At 35.7% G+C, this 24361-nt stretch overlaps 1 protein-coding gene across 3 annotated transcripts in view; it reads right to left on the reverse strand.

Moving 5' to 3' along the window:
- The window catches only part of LOC137063938 (coiled-coil domain-containing protein 178), a 40696-nt gene that overhangs the window by 12504 nt on the left and 3831 nt on the right, over nucleotides 1–24361 (reverse strand). For 2 of the 3 annotated variants that reach the window (XM_067435250.1, XM_067435248.1), the window contains exons 5-18: nucleotides 24254–24330; nucleotides 23387–23590; nucleotides 21453–21673; nucleotides 20372–20514; nucleotides 19549–19702; nucleotides 19260–19355; nucleotides 18380–18516; nucleotides 15634–15817; nucleotides 14128–14190; nucleotides 13865–14026; nucleotides 13526–13639; nucleotides 13080–13225; nucleotides 12849–13008; nucleotides 4694–4843 (exon numbers count right to left, since the gene is read on the reverse strand). In XM_067435250.1, the coding sequence (XP_067291351.1) occupies nucleotides 4694–4843; nucleotides 12849–13008; nucleotides 13080–13225; nucleotides 13526–13639; nucleotides 13865–14026; nucleotides 14128–14190; nucleotides 15634–15817; nucleotides 18380–18516; nucleotides 19260–19355; nucleotides 19549–19702; nucleotides 20372–20514; nucleotides 21453–21673; nucleotides 23387–23590; nucleotides 24254–24330 (2011 nt within the window). The remainder of the gene's footprint in view (nucleotides 1–4693; nucleotides 4844–12848; nucleotides 13009–13079; nucleotides 13226–13525; nucleotides 13640–13864; nucleotides 14027–14127; nucleotides 14191–15633; nucleotides 15818–18379; nucleotides 18517–19259; nucleotides 19356–19548; nucleotides 19703–20371; nucleotides 20515–21452; nucleotides 21674–23386; nucleotides 23591–24253; nucleotides 24331–24361) is intronic. The other variant, XM_067435249.1, reaches the window with a different exon arrangement.

Raw genomic sequence — 24361 nt, forward strand, 5'->3', positions numbered from 1 at the left:
AGATCAGTACAACTAGTAATAATCTCTAGCAACAACAATGGTACCATAACAATAACAATCCGTGGACTAATGTCATGTATGAGAGACACAAAGCTTTAAAGCTGAAGTGTGCCTTTTTTTGCTTTAAATACTTTCTCCTATTATAGCTTAATATGTGAAGATATCACAAAGTCAGACATTTGTAGGTTAATTATCACACAATGTATAATTACTGTGGTGCTATTGAAACATTGCCCTAGGTGGTTCAGTTTGTGAACAAATGAGTGCTTCAAACAAATCTTTTTACGTGAATGAATAATTTCAACAAAACAAACAAAACACAGTTCACATTGATTTGTTATGAGTCTGAACGAAACTCAGAGATGCACTGAATTAACTCATTCTTAATGTGTAAGATGACGTAAAGAGGTTAGTAAAACTATTCTTGGCAAATTTGTAATAGCTTTATAACCTAAAGATTAAGCTTTCTATATTAAATAAAATCCCAAAAATATATTTAGCAGAATCCCGATTTGTGGAGAGTCTCTTTCTAGAGACTCTTAGTAGATTTCCCAAAACCGTTCTAAAAATGTTTTGGTCATGGGTGACTAACGAATCTTGTTTTGGTTAGACTTTATTTTACAGTCCATGAACTTACCGTGTAGTTACCCAAAAAAGTACTGTTGATATAGATGTAGGTTCAGGGTTAGTACCTAGTTATAACCCAGTTATTGCAATTACTATAATAAGTACATAGTATTTATATGCAGAACAGGACTGTAAAATAAAGTGCTACTCTTGTTTTTTTCAACGAATCAGATCAGTTAATGATTCATAGCACGAAAAGAAACTCTCTTTGACGGCAACTACAGTATAATGATGTAACCTACTGCAAGAGCAACTGAACAAATCAGTAAATGAACAAATCTTTCTAATGAACGGATAAAAAAAGACTGTTACAGAGATTAATCAAAAATCGCCACTGTTAAAGGTAGAGATTTTTGGAGAGATAAAAATACATACGTTGAAGGCAGGTAGGACATCGTACCATTGCATTCGGACCAAATGCAATGATTAGACAGACATGTTATTGTCCTACGCCTTCCTCAGATGATATACTTATTTAGACCACTTCACTTAGTGATTTCTATCAGAATGTGAAGAGACTTTCAATCAGCATAGCAAAATTCGGTCCGAATGCAATGATTGGATGAACATTTTATGGTCATTCACCTTCCACAGACGATATATATACATATATTTAGACCACTTAACTTAGTGATTTCTGTCAGGATGTGAAGAGACTTTCAACCAGCATTAAAATAACATTTTCTTAAAGGGATAGTTCACCCAAAAAAGAAGATTCTGTAATCAACCCTAATGTCGTTTGACACCCGTAAGACCTCCATTCATCTTCGGAACACAAATGAAGAAATTTTGTATGTTAAAATCTGTTATTTATTTGTTATTTAGTTTTTTTGCGCACAAAAACTATTCTCGTCACTTCATAAAATTATTTTACGACAATAGGGTAAGCAAATAATGACAGAATTTTCATTTTTGGGTGAACTATTCTTTTAAACAAATGGCCTAATAAAATGTTCATCCAATCATTGCAGTCGGTCTGAATGCAATGATTGGATAAACATTTTATGGTCCTACACCTTCCACAGACAATTGTCACAATTCACCAGTGTGAGTGCCCGTGATCACCCTTAGAAGGCACTCCACCCCAGACTCTCACTCTATCTACATTACCCATAATCCTTTGCCCGGACTCATTAGCACTCACTGTTTACACCTGTGTCTCATTATCCTGTCTACCTCACCCTATATAAGCCTGGTTATCTCTGCCATTCATTGCAAAGTCTTGTTTAGTGTCACAACTGCCTTTCTGAGCGTTTTCATGTTTCTTGGTTTCGGATTTCTTGCCTTCTCCGTGGATTACCTTTTTGCCTGTCCCTTCTGTTTTGGTTGCTTTATTAGATTGATTACCTGTTATGAACTCTTGCCTCTTTTTGGACTACGTTACCCTTTCATTTAATAAATCCTGCGTTTGGATCTCCTACCTTCTGTAACGACCGCTCTGAGACAGAAGGTAGGAGATCCAAATGCAGTATTTATTAAATGAAAAGTTTACGTTGTGAACAGTACAGCACTTTTGAGTTCTACAGCAGCTGATGCTGTTCACGTGAGCACCACGGCGCATGCGTGGCATGAAGACGCTGGAGATGCACTGTATTGTTTGGAATGACATGAGGGTGCGTAATTAATGACAGAATTTTCATTTTTGGGTGAACTAACCCTTTAAGTGGGTCCTCTTTCAGGGACAGGGACAGTGTGAATGTAGAGAGAACTGGGTCCTTCTTCACTTGGTTCGCCTCTTAATGGGTCCACTTAATAGATTCTGAGTTCAGTTCTTTTAAAGAGGACTCCAGTGTGAAAACACCCTTAGACCACTTAACTCTTTCCCTGCCAAACACAGAATTTTCCGTTATTCGTGAGAAAACGCTTCCAGGCCAAAAACTGAATTTTCTGTGTTTCAGGGCGCTAATACGCATCTTCTGAATGAGTACCGAATCTTATGGTCAAAACACGTGATCGTATGTAATCATACATATGATCACGTGTTGTGTTTAAAAAAAAGAAAAAGAAAAAAGTTGTTTGTTTTTTAGGTTCTTCATCAGGTGCTTTCACAAAACCCACATGTAATGTTTTGAGAGCTCTTTCTTTCTTGAGAGCACTATTTACTTATTTGTCCTTATGTGTTGTGAAGTGTTTTGTGTTGTGTGTTTTTGTTTTTGTATTGGATGCCATAGTCATTGCACTGTAAAATAAATGTACCTACGGGTACAATAAAAGTAACCTAACCTATGCATATGAAAAATAACATGATCATCATCATTAAACAGCATATGAATCAAATCTAGCTAATGTTACTGAAATATCGACCCAGGATGAGCTAGAGGACTGTGAAGCATTAGAGGTGTTGATAGACTCAGTCTACTCCATCTGTGTATGGTATCGCTCTGAATCTGAAAAGAGTCTTTCAGAAAAACAGGATTTTCTCAGCTTTTTTTCAAAATGTTGCTTTTTTTTAATGAAAAATACCCATATTCAAGTGTTGATAAAAAGGAATGCATGTAGCTAGAATTTAAAAAAATGTTTAAAAGAAGAGGGTCAGCTCTTTCTTTATTTTGCATGCTCAGATATTCATAAAACAAAATTATTCTATGAGCTATTAAATTTTGGTAAAAATGGTCAAACACCCTGGCAGTGGCTGGCAACTTTTTTTTGAAACGCTGGCGGGGAAAGAGTTAACATAAGCTGTGTCTGATTTCGTTAAATTTCAAAGGCTGCGTCCTTCGGACGACACATTCTGTGTAGGATGCCGTATACGGAGTGTCCTCAATCAGAATTAAACGAGACGTCCTTTGTATGACACACAGGCAGGAAGTATCACGTTGCTATGCCAACACGTTCAGCCTCGTTGCGCTCTCACGCCAGTTATATGGTTGAAAATGATTTATAACTTTAAACTGACTATGAAATGTTTCTTGTCTTGACAACAATGTACTGTTCTAAACGTTTAAAAAGCACTAAACACTTGTAATCCTGTTTACCACAACTATCTGTTTATATAGGCTTACATTTAAACACCACATCTACGCATGCATGTATATCTGGCGGTGGTGCCGTTTTTTCATATTAAAAAAAAATATGATGGTTGTTAACAGCGACGCAAAGAATTGTGGGTTATCTGCAACAGCGAAGGATACACCACATGCACACTCCGAATTCCTGTGAAAGAAGGACACATTCGAAGGTCGCATTTAGTGTCCTACTCACTTTTTTTAAATGAAACGGCCTTATGACGTATGCAGCCTTCGAATGCGACCTCCGGAGGACGCAGCCTTCTGAAATGAGACACAGCTATAGTAATTACTATCAGGATATGAAATGTGTGAAGACTTTCAACCAGCATAACAAAAAAAATGTTTCTGGAACAAATCACCTACCCTGCCTTTAATTGCTCTGTTTGAGCATCCTGACCAATCTACCTGTTTATTCAACCAATGGCAGATGAGGGGAGCTTCTTTTTTTTGCATTTCCTTTACGTGACACTAGCATAGAAATGATCCACTTCTGCTCTAACCTCTTACTGAAAACATCTTTACATTGACAAGTGTTTGTTGTTATATACCAATATACAGAGCCATGTAGTGTTTGGGAATGACTAATGCACTGCACTCTATAGGTACACACTGCACTTACACAGTACAGCTTTGATGAATACCAGCAAACCCACCCATCCTTTAGTGATGGACGTACATGTCATATTAGCATTTTCCCAAACGTTCCCGATATGCTGGTTCTTGAGAGCGTTTGCATCTGCCACGCGCCTGTTTCCTCTCGCTGCCATGTGAGATGGAATAAACACACATGCACGCCAGAGCAACGCTGTCATGAAGCTTATCTCATCGTGATTAGATTACTGCAGTGGCCTCCTAGCTGACTGCCCAACTAAAACCAACCACCTATGACAGGCTGTGTGTGGAGCACGCCTGTGCACGCTAGTCCGCGCAAACCTCCCTCTCATCACTATTTTGCATGCCTGCTGTCTATCTCTGATGACAAAGATAGACATCCACATCATTCACACATGCAGAAAATGGCCTTGATGTATACGTTCATACAGAAAAAGAAATGTTACCTGCTTGTGATCTTGGACGTAGGCCTCTGCTCTGTTTCTTCTGTCAAAAACACAAACGGCTTCTTGTCTGGCGATCATTAGAGCTCTCTGCAGTTCTCGGTACTCTTGCGCTAACTTCAGATTGTCTCTTAGAGCTTTCTGTAGATTAACCTGGAACAGATTTGCACAGGATGTTCTCCATCAAGACTCTAATATGTTATAATGAAAGGACAGCTGGAAAAACAAGGACAAAGGATATTTAAAGGAATAGTTCACTCAAATAAAAAAAATCATTAACACATTTTTGTCGCAGAAGCTGATTGACATTTGCACAATATTTCTAGTGTTCTGAGGCCATACGATGGCTTTTTTGTGAGGAACAGTCTGAAATTTAAGTTATTCACTGATAATCTTGCCCTCCAGTGGGCTGTTAACCTCTCTGACCAGATCACTGAGTCAGTGAGTTGAACTCGAGAACCGGATTAGTCCGATTCATGAACAAATCATTCAGGTTTGTGAACTGGATCAACTGATTCATTAAAAACAGCCGATTCAAAAGAATGATTAATGACGAGACATTGCAACTTCTATCATGAACTAATATGAATTTACCATGGACACTCAATTTTGTTTTGTTTCTCACACAATTTTGTCGTAAGACGTACCACTTTTCACTGTAAAAAACGATTTTTCAAAGCTGTAAATAAAACTAAATATTATTGGAGTATGTTTTACAAAAACATTGTCATTCTACCTCAAATATTCACTTTTAATCCAGTGTGTTATTCAATGTTTCTTTATAATTAAATGTAAAATTTACTAGAAATTTCTGAAGGACATTTTTTTTCAACACCTTTTCTTTTAGTGTACATTTATGGTGTTTTTAAGCTTAAAAGCTTATTTTCCCGTTCACTGTTTAAAAGTGAATGTAAAAAAACAACAACAATAAATCCCTTCTTTACTCTATGGAAAAAGTAAAGTGGACATGATATATTTTAATTTTAGGTGATCTATTCCTTTAAAATAAAGGTGAAACGTAAAGCAATGGAGAGAAATCAAGATGTCAGCAATGTTTCCAGAACATACAAGTGCAAAGCTGAAGATGATTCCCTCCTGAGACCAACCTAGACCAACACTGGGATATTTGCAAAAGACTTTAGGTGCATCCGAAATCGAATACTTCTCTACTATATAGTATGCGAAAAACAGTACACCAACATATCCAAATTCATAGTAGCCTATTCGAAAAACGGGTGAAAAGTACCCGGATGATCTACTACTTCTGGCAAGATTCTGAAGTGCACGTACGATGGATGCTTTACTATCCCATGAGGCCATGGGCGACAATTTTTTTTCATATATTTTTTTTATATTAAGAACAGTAAATTATTACAGAAAAGAAACACACATGTAAGATAAAAGGTAGCACCAAAAGGGAGAACAAGAACAGGAACAACAGCCAGAGGAAAAGAAAGAAAGAAAATAGATAAATAACACAGCAGACAAGGATACCAATATAAAAGTAAAGAAAGCACAAGTAAAAAAAATAAAAAATAAAAAAACATCTAAGCAAATGGAGCATATTTAAACCAAGAAAAAGAGACTAAATTAAAGGGGGATTTTAAAATGAACACAACAAGACAATGTTTTCCTTGCTTTAGCATTCTTCGATACAGAAAGCGTTTGAAGATAATGGTCGGGCGATGATTTATGAATGGATGTGAAGGGACGTAACTGACGCTGTTAGGTCACATGATAACAAAAACATGGTGGATGTAGTATGTCCGGATTACATTCATACTACACTCATTCATACTATATAGAACATACTTTTTTAACGGTCGCGACGTTCGTTCAAATAAAAAAATTTAGAACCTACTCGGTACATGATTTTAGACGCAGCGGTTCGGTTGTATTTGAAGAGTAAAACAATGATTTAGCATCTAGATTAGATTTAGCATCTATCAGCCAGCAATTTGAATTCACATTTACATTTAGCAGACCTTCTTCCTAAACCGACTACTCTGTTCATCCTATCAGTGTGCGCAGTCCCTGGGTACCAAACCCACAAACTTGCACTTCCATTTCACAAAAAGAAGTTTGTTAGGTGTAAATTTATTCAACAATATGGTCACACTTTAGATTAGGGTCCAATTCTCACTAATAACTAACTATTAACTACAACATTTGTCTCAATAAACTCCTAATTGCTGCTTATTAATAGTTAGTAAGGAAGCTTTTATAGCATTTTAGTTTAGGTATTGGGTAGGATCAGAATAACGCATTCATATGTTCTTTATAAGTACTAATAAACAGTCAATATCCTAGTAATAGTGAAAATTGGACCCTAAACTAAAGTGTTGCCAACAATACGTATAGGCTACTATTCAAAATGAAGACAAAAACTTGCATTTAGTGTCACGTAAGTGTCCAAATATTTTTGGGGCAACTGTATGTGCCTGTGTGCATGTGAATGTGCTGTGCTTATTTGCATATAGTTTGTTTTACACCCAATGGTGAAAGCATACCTATTGTAATACAGTAACTCAAGTAATCATAGAGCTCTTGAGGAAATATGTAAACAAATTACGATAAATAACTGTCTGATTTGCTTGTCTCCACAATCTCCACAACCCTGTGTCAGCATTGGACACGTGGAGAAAGGAGAGAGAGAGAGAGCTATGGGAAGAAAGATGAAGAGAGAAAGAGAAGAACATTTTCTGCTCTACCTGGGAATAAGGAATAATGAAGTGTGTCTGGGCAGTAAAACGACCCAGCGCTAAACTGATGAGTTTAACCCAGCGCCGAGAGTGGCAGTAAACATGACAAATGCCGGCTATTGATTTAAAGCTTAATTACTGCATGCAGTGCTGACAAAACCCGTCTGATGCACCTCTGAAATGTAAATGGGACAAATTACACTTCATTGGCCATAAGAAACTGATGGTGTCTGCACTTTGCATCCTACTGCTTTTCTACTCACTGAGCGTCTGACTTCATCAAGTAAACAAGCTACATGAGAATATGATGAGGGGAGAAAAAAAACCCAATTCAGCTAGTGAGGAAGTCACAGTGGAGTGTGTCCATAAGTGTAAGTTACATTTACTGCATCTCAACTCATCGTGTAAGATGCACAAGTGTTTAAATGGTTACCATTGTCAAGGATATAATCCATGCTGCAAGTCAACACAAAACACGTATTTACTTGCTTTATTCATTCCTGGTCTTACTGAGCTGTTAATTAGTGCTAGTTTTCCCAAAGATAATAATATATGTAATAAAAACACTTTTCTTTAACTGAATATGCTGTTTCACTATGGAAGTAAAATGGGTTGTTAACACATTTGTACATGTACATTTGACATTGACCTTAATGGAGCCAGCAAGGGCAAGGTCATGGCATTGATTCCCAAGGGAACACGCATGCGGATGCAATCTGTTGCTTCAGATAAAAGTATCTGCTAAGTACATTTTAATATGAAAATTGGTTTTTATTGAAATGATAATTGCTATTAAAAAGAGCTACAATTGTAGGAGCCATGGCTTTGTGGTTGCACATGTCGGTGGTGCATTGTCCAATAAACATGCCAAATGGTCAATAATATATGTATAGCTCTTAGGAGCTCAGTGAATTCAAGCATGGTACACACACGCTAAGTCCATTCGGGAAATGTCCTCACTATTAAATATTCCATGGTCAACTGTTAGTGGTATTATAACAAAGTGAAAGCAATTGGGAACAACAGCAACTCAGTCACAAAGGGGTAGGACATGAAAAATCACAGAGCAGGTCCAGCACATGCTAAGGGTCATAGTGTGCAGAAGTCGCCAACTTTCTTCAGAGTCAATAGCTATAGACCTTCAAACTTCGTGTGGCCTTTTGTGGACTTTGTGATTAGCTCAAGAAGAGTGTGTAGAGAGCTTCATGGAATGGGTTTCCATGACCGAGCAGCTCCATGACTGAGCAGTTTAATGGAAAGCGTCAGATGTAGTGGTCAGGGATGGAAATTAACTTTTTTTTCCACCGGCCACTGTGGCTGGTGGATTTCAAAATCTACCAGCCACTCAATGTTTTTACCAGCCACTTTCTTGTTTTTAACCGACAATGTGTAACTGCACGTGAAAATTACTACAAGCTCTACAATACTTAAGCTGTTTATTTAATCTCAAATCTCAATGAAATACTGACATTTTTTCACTCTTATACACACACAAACCATTAACTGATATACATTTCATTAAATGAGTAAAGAGTAGAGTTTTTTTTTACCTGGATGTGGCATTTGGATGATTCTTTTATGGCTTCCAGTTTTAGGTTTTTAGTACCAACAATGAAACTACTAGTTTTGGCATCTCCTGAAGCGTGTTGACGACATACCGAGCAGAACATTGTCAGTAGGGATGCACCGAAATAAAAATTATTGGCTGAAACCAAAACACTAAAAGAAATTATGCCAATTATCCATTGCATTTATGGCTAATGCTATGACTGAGTAACTTTACTAAAAATCAAGGCTTTGCAATTGCATTAATTAATATTAAAGTTTCAAATAATAAATCAATTACAAATTATGCAAATATTTATTTAGCACATTGCAACATCAAACAGTATAAAATAAAATTCAAAGTAAAATGTTTAACTTGATCTCACTCATGTGTACATTAAATAATAATGTACAGGTCTACTAGCCTACAGAAATGTAATAAAGTAATCAAATGTAAAATAACTGCATATTTAACTGTTTAAATGAAAGATTATTCCTTATTAAACTTACAAAAGCTATTCAATCAAGAGCAGTGAGTGATGTCCTTATCGTTTGTTTGACATTAAACATAGCAGTAAAAGCTACTGCCCCTTTAAGACCTAATAGAGGGATATGCGTCATCTTTCACGACTGTATAAAGTTCACTTAAGGCATATTCAGACTATGTCTGCTAGAATTCTCATCAAGATGAACATGTTGGCATACTTTTTGTGTGAGTTTGTCCGTTTAAGCACAAGACTTGAAAGAGAACTCAATATTTGCGCGCTGTGAGACGGGTGCGCGCTTCCGGATGACAGTGACGGATCTTCTCTCAGTGCGCGCGAGTTATTATGGTTATTATTCGCTTCTTCTGGCACTACATCCGGGTAATGACGGCGAAAACGACTGGTCATATTCGGACATACGGCCGCACTCGCATTCACTGAACACAGTTTATAAAGAGGGGAAACAGTATGCTATTTTTATTTACCCGCCACGGTGGCCGGTAGGTGAAGCGAGTTTACCCGCCACAACGCAAAATCACCCGCATTTGGCTGGTGGCGGGTGCTAATTTCCATCCCTGGTAGTGGTTTTAAGCACTGGACTCTAGAGCAATGGAGACGTGTTCTCTGGAGTGACGAATCTGACGGACGACTCTGGGTTTGGCCGTTGCCAGGAGGCTATACTGGCCTGACTGCATTATGCCAAGTGTAAAGTTTGGTGGATGGGAGGATTATGGTTGATAGGGGTTGTTTTTCAGAGGTTGGGCTTAGCCCCTTACTTCTAGTGAAAGGAACTCTTAACGCTTCAGCATACCAAGACATTTTGGACAATATTATGCTCCAAACTTTGTGGGAAAAGTTTGGGGATGGCCCCGTCCTGTTCCAACATGACTGAGCAAGGTCCATAAAGACATGGATGAGCGAGTTTGATGTGGAGGAACTTGACTTTATATGATAAGTTGCAGTCCCAAGAAAAAAAATATTAGATATGAAATTGCAAACTAAGCTTTATAAAGACATAATGGCAATTTATTTATTTAAAAAAAAGTCACAATTCGGGTTTTAGTGTTCATACTTGCTTCTATAGAATTATGTTTTCAACAAGGAAAAATTATGAAGAACAAAATCAAGATGATGGAAAAATTAAGAAATGAAAATTCTGTGTACACTATAAAAACAAAAAGCCTCTTTCTAATAAGTATCCCTCTCATCTAAAACACATGACGCTGTGGTCGTCATCCAGTGTTGTGCGTCACTATCCATATTTCCTGTATTCATTAACATCTCATGACTGTGACGTCTCTACGATGCGCCTCAGGTCAACCAAAGGCATTCTGACACAGCCTCTCATTGTTCCAAGTGTTAAAAGTCGAAACGTTTCTGTTGGGCGATGAATCTTTGTGCCGCTTTATTGTTTCCTGTGAGAAGTCTAAAGAGACTCTCTGCTCTGCTGCCCTGCAGCAAGTTAATGGCAGACTGGCTCTATGACGGAGGACTTTTAATTCGGCTCCTGTCTCGCACCAACAACTTGTTTGGAGTTTGCTGCTTCTGCGCGCATGGCGGATTAAGCCCCATTGCCTTTTCTTGTTTTGAACTAATGCATTCTTGATCACCGTTTAATGAAACTATATACCACATGGCGATTTCACATTAGATAAGCCATGTGAGACTTTCATCAGGCGCCGGGCTCTGACTGAGGCCATAATCCCGAAACTCAACTCCCCCAATAAATAGCTTTTCCCTTCGAAAATGAAGCGATAATACGTGGGTTTCATGCAAAACATAACATATTATCTCTGACAGAAAATTATAAGAGCTTTCATCAAATTATTAGAGGAAATGTTAAAAGAGGTGTGATACTGAGCGTCGGATATTCCAGAGCAAAGATGCATTAGGATAGTTATTACACACACACGCTAAACAAATCGCCTACAACAGGTTAAAGACACTGAGATGGCCCTTTAAATTGTGAAGACACAGAAATAGACAATATCAACATATGGACAGTGTTTTAAAACAGAAACCCTTTTTTGTATGTACAACTTCAAGGATGTAAAAATTTGAATGAATCCTCTGAAATTGACATTATCATAGGGGTACATCTGGACTAGAAAGACATTTTAACTGCACATTTATATATATAAATGAAATCAAGATTGGACTTGTTAAAGTAAATCCCTTTGTATGCATATATAGACAAATTTAATTATATTTAAAATATTTTGACAGCACTTAACGCGTTAGCGCATGCAACGAGGCAAGATGAATGTAGAGCTGCTAGTTTCTTTGGTGTCTGAACACAAAGAACTTCATGACAAACGCTACAACCACTACAAACATCTCGATAAGATAGGGATTGCAGATCAAATAGGATTTGATGGTGAGTTTCCATTGAATTCTATTTAATTTGCAGTCAAATCAAAAGCACCATCTACTGTCAGGGAGTGAATTTGCACATTCGCGTGGCGTAGCGCCATTGAAAATTGCTTGGGTATGAACACAAAGACGTGTCAGCAATAATCATCCCGGTGTGCACGATGCACTTAACGCATTCAAATTTTGAACGCAATTAACGCAGCATCTGTTTTTTCTGTCATCCTTTAGCTATGATCACAGTCTTATTCACACAAAGGCTTTTAAACCATTCAAGCGTGACAAGACAGAAGAGAACTCCTGACACACACAATGCATACGCTTGAACAGACAATAACACACAAAATTATGCCAAAATGTAACATTAACATTATGAGCAGTCTAAACTCACAAAAGAGAATTAAACCATTATAATGTCAAAATAAATGTAATGATGTAAAAATAAAAAATAAAATTTTATTTATTTGAAAAAATATATTGATATAAAATCAAACTATGATGAATAGCATGAATTCAATAGTGTCTGAACCTCAAAGGATTTGCAAACATTTGTACGTCTCTAAAGTTGTTTATATATAAAACAGTTTGTAAACTTATAAAAAATGTTGGTGTACTAGAACCACACTTTATGTACACATACCTGCAATTATTAACTACTCTGTCAACGCAACCAGCTAACAGTAGACTTTCAGCTAACACAGTTTTCTGAGACATGTTTTGTTCTCAATGTCTTTATTAATATTTGGAATTTATCATTTACCATCACTGGGTATTCCGTAAAAAAATTAAACAGTGCATCATCATATAGAGCAAATCTAAATATTTATAAAGGTAATTTCAGCTTGAATGGTGATTGGAGCACATCAAATCCCCTAACCAATCAAATGCACTCATGCTCGTTCAGCTTCAGCTGATCTGTTTTGTGATATGTAAAGAAAACATTTGTTAACCTGGATTATAGCAAGTACTTAAATAGAAAAGCTGATCTACGCCTTATAGGAAACCCTGACACATAATCTTTACATAAATGTAAATATAAAAGAAAGGGTTCTTAACCTCAGTGTCCTTCATGACAGCCTGGCGTCGAGTAAACAGCTCTGAATGAATCCGTGCGTGTTGAGACTTCCTCTGTTCACAGGAAGCAATATCCCTTTGCACGTTACCCATCACAACTGTGGCTGTCCCATGTTTGAATGCCAAAGTGTTTGACAAACACCTGAAACAAACAACATAATATATAGAAACTTGTGTATACATACACATACACACACACAAATATATTCTTACTGTAGCTCCTCTATAACGTCTGGCATAGTGCTGGCGGTTTGCTCCATCATGTCTGAATCTTGCTTTAACTCCTTAGACTTCAGGTCAAGCTCCTTGAGCCGATTTGAAATCTCCTCATGCCTCAATAAGACCACACCAAGTCTTTCCTGACAGCAAATAAATAAACACACCATCATCAAATTAATAAATATGGAATTAAGTAAGTTTTTAAGTAAGCCTGTAAAGTACAAATCTTTAATATCATTGGATATGTAACATATTTATCATTTATATATATATATATATATATATATATATATATATATATATATATATATATATATATATATATATATAAATATATATATATATATATATATATATATATATATATATATATATATATATATATATATATATATATAATCTCATACTGTAATATAAATCAAGTCCAATTTTATTTTCACCTTCACAGAATTTAAACATTCTTGATGGTGTTTCTTTTTGTCTTCAAAATCATCAGAGAGGCTTCTGTGTGCAGCTTGTAGGTCATTTAGTTTTGATTTTAACTGTTCAATTGTCTGGGAAAAAATAAAAGAATTAATATATAAAGAGAAACTGCATCCTTATGCAACTGGAAACTTTCTTCAATAATTTCACTGGACCTTGAAGTCAACATGAATCAATATTGACCCTGCTAACTTTCTCACTAAATTTCCACTTACTTTGCAATTGGACAAAATTTGAAATAAGCCAATACTTGAAAGACAACCCGGTGACATTTATTCTATGCTAATCGGACTTACCTCAGATTTCTCTGTAAATGTCTGTCTCAGTTGCTCCACCTCCGTCTCTAGCTGACAGGTTTTAGAGAAAGCACCTTCATACTTTTTCTGTAGTTCACCATTCACTCTCTCACAGTCTGCTTTTACACGGTTATATTCAGCTGCCTCAGCATCCATATTCCCCTGAATGTCATCAATTACAATGTATCAATACCCAACATTAACAGACACTTAAACTGTACAACTTGTGTAGTAATGTATTCATCAGGCAACTCAGGTTTTACCTTAAGAATATCTAATGTGGTCATTTCAGTCATTACCAGGGTCTTCATTTCATCTACCTGTTTCTGCCCCCCAAAAATAAACAAAGACATCAAACATCAGCTGATTATTAAGCAAAACTTCACCAAAAAACTAATTCCAAAGCAACTCAACTCACAGAAGTGAATAAATATACTATACTTCTCTAGAAACTGTGAGTAAATATACTATAATTCTCTATAAACAGCTACAGTTGCTGGAAAGTCTTTCAGTGAATAATAATTTATATTTAGGTGTGTTGTTCATATAAAGCTAACATATGACTTCAGAAGCATTGGAATATAGAGCATGTATAAGTACTGTTATGCAGTATATCTTTTTCAAAACTTGACTAATGCCAAATTTGCACAGCAAAGGTGGCACAGAAGCACTTCTGAAGTCATTCTACGCAGTTTATGTTGTAAATAGTGCAGCACTTTCGAGTTCTACGGCAGCTGATGCAGGATCTGTACTGTTTTTACCATGTAAACAGCGTAGGAGACTGGCACAGGCTAGAAGGAAATTGTTGAATAAAGTACCGTAGTTATTTTTGTTTGTTTTTGGGCAAAAAAAGTATTCTCGTCGCCTCATAAAATTAAGGTTGAACCACTGGAGTAACATAGACTATTTTAACAATGTCTTTACTCCCTTTCTGGACCTTAAAAGTTTTAATTAAATTGGTGTCTAGGGGCCTGAGAGCTCTCGGATTTCATTTTTCTTTTTTCATAGAGTTTTACTATTTTTATATCAGTAAGAAGAAAAACGTCTCGGTTACGTATGGTAACCCTCGTTCCCTGAAGGAGGGAACGGAGACGTACATCAGAACTAGACCGACGACGTACGTCAAACGTGACCGACTGAAAGGGAACATGTTTTTACTACTTTTTAGAGGTTAACCCTGCCTGGTTTAAATGTTTGAAAATGATTAATAGTTGTAAACATGCGTTAGAAGTTGAGAAAAGTAGTCAAATTTAATCAGTTACACGAATAAAGCAATTGAAATAGTTACAATACTTATTACATTTCAAATAGGGTAACTTGTAATCTGTAACCTATTACATTTCCAAAGTAACCTTCCTAACACTAGTCGTAGCCTACAATTCAATAGGTGTTATCATCCTACAGTGTACATGTCATACTCAAGTTTATTAGATCCATGTTGTACAGTGCGATTTGTAATGATCTTTTAGGATTGCTGAAATCGCACAGTCTGTAGCAGGCATTAGAAGCAGCATAAATGCATTTACACAGCTATTACTGAGCAAATATTGTAGTGATACTAGGGGTCGGTCAGAGCAGACATAATTTAGTCTGGCTTTTTTGCTGCATTACATCTTTAAAGAGAAGTCTTACCTCGGCTTTGTGAAGATGCCTAAAAGCCATCTACTTTTCGATGGAAAAATGTTATGATGACCTATGAATGTTAAGGTTATCCCTAACCTTGCAAATGAACTCATCATTAGATCTGCAGGGGGCACGTGTCCTCTTACCCTGTTCCTCAGCTCCTCCAGAAAGGTTTTGTGCTCCAGCTGGTCCAGCTTTTCTTTGGTGTCTGAATGTTCGGCGGACACCTGGTTGAGCTCGTCTTTGAGCGGTTTCCACTGCTTCTCACTCGCACTGATCTTGAGCAGGATGTGCTGATGATCCATCAGTAACTGTTTCACCGCCTGTTCGCTGAAACAACACGGCCACAAACAACATCATAAAACATGGTCTGTCTCATGAGATCCACACGACGATGTACAGCGTGTGTACCAACAGCAGCACACTCACAAAAAATGCTTGCACAGCATTCAGCAAATTTCACAACTGGAAATGAAACTGCAATGTATATTTGACATCCAACTGATTAAACAAGATGTGCCAAATCAAAGATGAATTACTGGATGGTATAGTTACAATATGACACAGTGCTTAAACAACACCTAGAACTGCGTTCAGTAGTTCATAATGCATTATATTAACAACAAGCAGCCCCATTCATGCAGGAGCAGTATTTACACAACATATAACACACTGCAGCCAGTTTACAGCAATATCAGTGGAACTATAAAGTATATTCAGCATCTTTTTCGCCAATGAAACAAGCTTTCCTATTGTTACAAAGTTTCTAAAGACCTTATATTTACTATCACTTATTTTAAAACTTAATATTAAAAAAGAAATAATATAATGTAACTTTAGTTATTTTGTTTTGCTTTTATTGTCACATTATCATCTTTATTTTGGATTTTAAATTGTTTTTATTAAACTTAAGTAACTTTGCACACCTTATTTGCAACTACAGCTTTTGTTTGTCTATTTTACTTTAAATAATTTATTTTAAAATCAACTGTGAACAACTTTAAAACACCTGAAAATTATGCTAAATTTAAATGATATATACACACACAAATGATCAGGCACAACATTATGACAGGTGAAGTGAATAACACTGATTATCTCTTCCTCACGGCACCTGTTAGTGGGTGGGATATATTAGGCAGCAAGTGAACATTTTGTCCTCCAAGTTGAAGTGTTAGAAGCAGGAAAAATGGGCAAGCGTGAGGATTTGAGCGAGTTTGACAAGGGCCAAATTGTGACGCCTAGAAGACTGGGCCAGAGCATCTCCAAAACTGCAGCTCTTGTGGGGTGTTCCCAGTCTGTAGTGGTCAGTATCTATCAAAAGTGGTCGAAGGAAGGAACAGTGGAGAACTGGCCACAGGGTCATGGGCGGCCAAGGCTCATTGATGCACGTGGGGAGCAAAGGCTGGCCTGTGTGATCCGATCAAACAGACGAGCTACTTTAGCTCAAATTGCTCAAGAATTAATGCTGGTTCTGATAGAAATGTGTCAGAATGCATTACAGTTTGTTGTGTATGGGGCTGCATAACCGCAGACCAGTCAGGGTGCCCATGCTGACCCATGTCCACCGCCGAAAGCACCAACAGTGGGCACTTGAGCATCAGAACTGGACCAACACAACACACACACATATATATTTGCATATCATTTGGGCTTATACTGTACAGTTCATAATATCCATAAATTTCAATGTTTGACTACCTACCTTATTTTTAATGTAAGAGCAGGTGCAGTCATTTGCAACTTGAATATGCAAAGCTTTCAGTGTCATTCATTTTTTAAGTTATTTTAGGTGTTCAAAAAAACAAACAGACTGCTATTTAACTTGATATTGCAAACCTATTGTTATCATATTATTTAAATGTATTATATGTAATCATAAACACCCACTGGTTTCTAGTGAAAACTCTTTTAGTTATTTCCCTATATCAGTTTATGAAGTCTTGCACATTCACAGAAAAAAAGCTTACTTCTGTATTGCAAAAAAAGTTGGATAAGATATTTTTGAACACTCAATAATTTTGGCACTGCGCTGGGTCGGCGCTTGATGTCCAACGTAAAATCCTGATTCTGAAGCAAAACCAGTTGAGAATCATTGGGTTAGTTTATGCTGTTGTGATGCTTCACAGCATTTTAATTTTAGAAGCAATGCCACACACCTACACATTTTTAATGAAGTGGAATTAGAGTTGTTGCATGATTTCATGACATGATCTACGGAACACAGATTCTCTGTTGATAATTAAAGAAACGCTCACACAACAGACCAATGAACCACAAGACAGTTCCAGCACATTTCTCATAGTGTTGTCATTAGAGTCTACATCTCCAACATGGAATGCAATGTTGATCCATAAGTTCAAGTTGGGAAGAATTACTATCCAGTTATCATAGTTTCTTGTGAGTTTCAACTAAGCGGCAACACAAAACTGTTGGCTTGTGTGTGCAAACATATGGTCTTCACAGATCTTATAGAGGCAACGTCATTTGTCGTTGCCGTACCATGGACAATTTAGGGGAAGTAACTACAACGGATTGTTTTTCATTTGGATCGATTTCAGTTATTGCAGTTCTATGAAAAATCTTGTTGTTGACCAATAAAATGAGGTTATTTTGTGTGTGAGCTATATGTTGTATTGAGTATAAAACACTGTTTTATTGGAGTTTACCAGCTTTTTATAATTCTACGTAACTGTGCTGTAAAATATACAAATACAGTAAATATGGTATTCAGAATTGTACTGTGAAATAAATGCAGGTTAGGCCATTGTCATAACAGCAAATTACTGCAAAACACTGCAGACACAGCTAATTATTAGTGATAATTACTAGTATCCAGGAAAATCATTTTAATAATAATTTTAAAAAAATGTTACCTGAAGTGGGACAAACCTTTGATAGGTATTTCTCTTGAAGTCTTCCATTTCCAAGGTTAGCTCTTTGTTTTTGTCTCGTAGGGTTGATAAGTCATGTTGCTTTTGGCTTGAGATTGCATTCAATTCAGACACCTTTTCATCACCTTCAAATTTCTGATAAACACAGTAAGGCCCATTATTCACATTTTTTAGTAGCTATTTGCTATGGAGATTTCTACTGCAAAGACTTTGTTTGGAGGCTCAATTCAATCTCACAGAGATAGCTCACATATCATATATAAAGGACCAAAAACATGTCCAATAGACCAAGAAAATGTCCCCACAAGGACAAAGATTTCGGATATTGCCATCTTTTTGGGGAAACTTTGTCCCCGTAATGTAGGGTTTACCAGGCCACACACATCAACTGCTAGAAAGGTCCACAGATTGTTTCAATTCATTTCATATTTCTATGACATGTGTCAAATATTCATTTCATATTTCTATGTCATGTGTCAAATATTCATGAGAACTAAAAGAAAAAAAATCACATAGCACCACCTATGGTCAAACCAAGTTTCCTGGAAAGTTTCTAAACTTTTTTAACTCAGTTTTGGCACAGCACCATCAAAAATGCAAGAAATACACATTTAAAAAGGAATAAACAAACTGCGAAAGAAACAACTGAGCGCTCTGCGGATCATTCACTCAAGCGTAGTGTAATTGTGAAATCAAGGCTTAGACAAAATGGAGGCTCTAAGAGAACAAACACGGTCGGATCGGTGCAAGGAATCGTGGGCCTTTCCTGCCCTCCAGAGGACGTGAGGGTTGACATCTCCAGCACGGCACATCATTTCACCTCTGATTTATATCATCGAAAATAACAAGCTGTTTCTATAACAGGCTGTTATACTTACAGATGTTTGTATTTGGTTTTGAAGCTGCTTTACTTCCTTCTCCTTTATCATCAATATCTCTTCTTTTTCACCAATTTCTGTCTTTAATGCTCTGACCTGAAAAAAGGGTATGGGTGAAATAGACAAAAATATGAACAAAAGCTCTTTCAGTGGACTAAACAATTTAAAATATTGCTGTAAACATTACGTTATAATTGCTACATTGAGAAAAATGTTTTCATAATATTTTAACGGATTTGATCAAATATCCAGTGAGCAAACTGGCAGGTGAATGTAAATGAATACTGACTTCATCATTCACGTCTTTTTCCTGCCTCTCAAACTGGTGTGTCTCTTTCACCAAGGCTTTGATTTGTCCGTCTCTCAGTGTTAGTTTTTCCACCGTCTCTTTCATTTTTCTGTGAAACACCTCACACTGTGACTGCAGCTGGTGTAACTCACTCCTGTAAGCAGAGAAAGAGAAATTGTGTCATTCCCCTGTAATCTAATTTACATGACGATATACTGTTTTTACTACAGATGGAGGGACACAGCTACTCTATGAATGACATCAACTGTGCAGATTTATCAGTATTTTATAAGTACATAGTTTTACCTAAAGGAAATCAAGTTACTTTTGGTTTTCATTCATTTATTTGCATGGCAATATTGTCTTTACAAGCAGAGGCTGCTTATATAAGTGTAGTAGACTAATCCTAAAATCTATAACTCTACTGTAAAAGATGCTAAACATGTCCACAAGGCTGATTCTAAGCAACATCTGACATTTTCCATATAAAAAAAATGAAGAAATGAAACAATTAAGTGAAATAAAGGTGTCTGTTCATAAATGTGGGACGAAAGTATGGCATGAAATGTCTGGTTTAACCTTTAGTTAAGATAACATAGATTAGAATGTGTTAAGTGATTTACAGTATCAGTAGAATATGTTATAAAATGGTTGATATTGCGTAACATATTTTTGATATCGATATTATAACCTGCCTACAAAGTGATGGATTGGAATTCAGTTCTGAAGATGGAGAGAACAGCATTTTAGTGACACCTTCTGTCTGGACTGATATAACACGCATGTACTGAAATAAAATAAAATAAAACGAAAATACACTCACAGTTTGTCACTTAGTTGATTTTTGATTGTTTCCATTTCTTTGTTCATTTCTTCACTCTCAATGCCTGCTTTGAATTCCTCCCTTTTAAACTCCTGCTGAGAGCTCTTTAGCTTGTGGGAGATGTTTGAAAAGGTCTCATCGGCCTAGGAAAACATGTTTATGAAAAAATATAACAGTCAGACAATGTTTATCATGGAAACATGGTATGGTCTGTAAAAAATATATTTCATACTTTCACACAAAAAAAGAGTGAAAAATTTCCCAAAACAGACCATGAGCTCTGTTTGCTGTTTTTATAAGCCTCTGTAGAAGTTATTTAAAATTACATTTTTAATAATAAATTTCCTGTGAAGTCTTAACACAGATATGGGGATTACAAATCATGTGATCGCTCTGTATCCATACAACTTTTACATTTGTATTTATTTTAATATTTAGGAAAACATTACAAATATATTGTATTTTATTATTATAATTAGGGACTTAAAGACAAAAGTTTAATATTGTACTGTCAGTGTTGTTATTGTACTGTAAATCAAAAATATAAAAAAAGATATTAAAAAAACATTTCAATTTCAGTTAAATGAAATAAAGCTGAAATAAAATAAAATATAAATATTAGATGAAAAACCTAAACTTTGACACATTTAATATAAAAATTAAAATACATAAAAAAGATTTCAAGTTTCAGGTATGAAATAAAATGAAAGCTACAAAATTAGATTTTTATTTTACTGGTAATTAAAATATGAATAAATACTATAATAGTATGTCAATAAAATGAAAATAACAATGTGTATAGTTAATTTACACATAAAAGTATATAAGAAAATACAGTCTTCCAATTTTCAAATACTTTCCACCTAAATTATTTTATATATAAATATATTGAAGAATTCTTTTAAATACAGAGAAAATAAACAGGGTATAAAAGTGCACTGAAAAAGTGAGAGATCACTGTTGCGCTCCTCTAGTACGTTTCGGACTCTTTTAGTTAGACCTACATCCCTTCTTCTTTGGTTGTCTTATTGATTTCAGGTCCTCCAAACAAGCCAACAAACAGGCAGCGCAGTAAACACACCTCACTTTGTGCTGCTCGGATCTGCTTGATGATTTCACTCTCCAGCTGGAGCCTCTCGTGCACGAGCGGCCCGTGTTTCCTCATGAAATCGATTTCCTCCTTCAGACGTCGGTTCAGCACCTCCGTGTGGGTCAGCCTGTCTCTCACCTGCGGCAGCTGATCTCTCCTCATTTTCAGTTTCCACGTCAGCTCAGCGATGTCTGTGCTGCAGGCTTCACGCTCTGACGATACAAATATAAGAGATGTAGCAGAAAAGAAATTATTTTGGAGAATAAACCCATAACATGGTTTTTTTGGGGCTTTTAGTCCATCTCTGTTAGCTTGAGTTCATCTATATGCTTATTTACTACTAAACATTGTTGGGCGTAACGCATTACAAGTAACATAAGTTACGTAATCAGATTACTTTTTCAAGTAACTAGTAAAGTGACGCATTACTTTTAATTTTACAACAAAATATCAGAGTTACTTTTTCAAATGAAGTTACTTTGTTTTCCCATTTATTGACTGACACCTGCACTAATGTGCAGAGGCGTTGTGTGCGCAGTGTAAACGTGATGTTATCATAGCTCTAGACTAAATGTGAGAAAGCATTTCCTCATCTCACTTGCACAAAAACACATTCAGTATTCCTCAAAATCAATAAAAACGATGAAATGCACACTCCGAATATTACACAGACCTGCAATAATTAAATGTTAAATAACACAAATATACCTTATGCATTTAATCTCACTTTATTTACCAATATCATTGTTGCTAAACTTTGATGATCCAATTCAACCATACCAAAAGCAAAAATGACTTTTTTTGTGTTTTTGTAACAAAACACATTTGTGTTTCATTTTTTAGTTTTTATTGCCGAAGTTTCTTTTGTGATTCCAAATGGCAGCACAGCTGAAGGTTTGTTTGAGCTGCGCCCTGTACCTGAGTGAATTTGCATTTCCTTCACCCTGAAGCTTATTCATTTCACTTTTGGCGTGAATGGGCCTTTACGTTTGCCAAAAATAGAAAGCAAACCAGTAAGCCCAGCCCAGGTAAGAAAAAGTCATGCAAAAGTAATGTAAAATTACTTTCCATAAAAAAGTAATGCAAGTAATCCAATTAGTTACTTTTTTAGGGAGTAACGCTATTGTACAGCTTTACTTTAAGTAACTACTATGCTTTACTAAAAGTAGCTTTCCCAACACTGCTCCTAAAAGTTGACAATTTAATTTTTTCTATCATATATATATATATATATATATATATATATATATATATATATATATATATATATATATATATATATATATAGTTCCTGGAAAATGGACCAAAATGTACATTTGGAAATATGTCAACAAAGCAGTCCTATTTTAGTATCACTAATGAACTATCTCAGTATTTTTTTTATTTTGAATTAGGTTTCTGATTTTATTTTACATTTTAGTTAGTTTTACTCATTTCTTTACAAATGTTTGGACAATTTATTCGTTTTTTAAATGCATCTATTTAGTTTTTATTCATTTTTATTTCACTTTTACTACTAGTAATTTCAGTACTTCATCTTAAATATAATGTTTTTTTATTGTGCCTTTGTAAAAAAAAAATACATTTTTTTACATTCCATTTTACTTCTATTACCGGTTCATTTATTTTAATTAATGTAAAAAAAATTTTTTTTAAAGTTAATGATATCAACACTGCAACAAATGAAATAATAGGATTAATTTGTATAACCTTACTGAATATTTCGTACACCATCATAATAGAATAGAATAGAATAGAATAGAATAGAATAGAATAGAATAGAATAGAATAGAATAGAATAGAATAGAATAGAATCTTTATTGTCACATTAATGGGCCAGATGTAAAATGTCCCAGCATTTTACTGTTGCATGTCATAATCAAATGCAAAAACTGTTGAATGTCATAATCAACATCCATTCTGACCTTTATGCATTGCAATAGGAAACTCATTCTTTATCCAGAGGCAGAGACTTTCGAGTTTCTCCAAAAGTTTCTTTGCTTTCTCCTTTTCTTCCTGTAGAGCCTTCTCTGCATCTCTCCGATCCAACTCAAGACGCTCGATCAAACTCATCACCTCCATCAGGACATCTGAGGTCTCCATCCAGAGGGAAGTCAACACCCCACCATCTATTTACAATAGAGAAATTATTACCACAAGACACAATATTCAAAAACCTCAAGTGTTAGTAAGTAACAAATAATTCACAGCCGCGTAACATGTGCTTGTCCATGCTGTCATCATGTCCGTAAGATAGTGATACAGGATGAGACATGCCACTACTGTTCATGTCAAGTTACATTTATTTACAGTATATAGCGTTTTATACTGTACAGTACAGATTGATTCAAAGCAGCTACACATGAATAAAACAGGAGGATAACAGTGTTAACTTTGTAAAATTCATCAGTTATGAAATTCCATTCAAGCAGTAAGGCATCACTACAGAAGACAATAGTGTCATTATTCTTCTCAATTTAGTTCAGTTTCAGTTTAGTTCATAACTTTGTCAGTGTTGCAAAGTTCATACATTATAAAACGAGTTCAATTCAGCTACAAGCAGCTCTACATAAAACATTCATTAATCCGCTTGAGTCAGAATGTTGATTCAATTTAGTTCAATAAGTGTCGATGTTGCAAAGTTAGTGTCATTATCCAGCTCAAATGTTTTGTCATCTGATAGTGTCATTGTTGATAATATTACTGAAAATAAATTGTCTTTTAAACCTCAAAAAGCAAAGCAAACTAAATGCATATTGTAACAAAATATTAAAATGTAAGAATGTCATTACCTTGTACACAAAGCCCCATGCCATCAATATGCAGCTCTGTGCTTCCTACAGCATTTTTGCTTTCAGTAGAAACACATCTAAAAACACAAAGGAAAAATACGCTATTTC

The sequence above is a fragment of the Pseudorasbora parva genome, chromosome 24 (genome assembly GCF_024679245.1).
Source record: "Pseudorasbora parva isolate DD20220531a chromosome 24, ASM2467924v1, whole genome shotgun sequence".
Taxonomy (NCBI): Eukaryota; Metazoa; Chordata; class Actinopteri; order Cypriniformes; family Gobionidae; genus Pseudorasbora; species Pseudorasbora parva.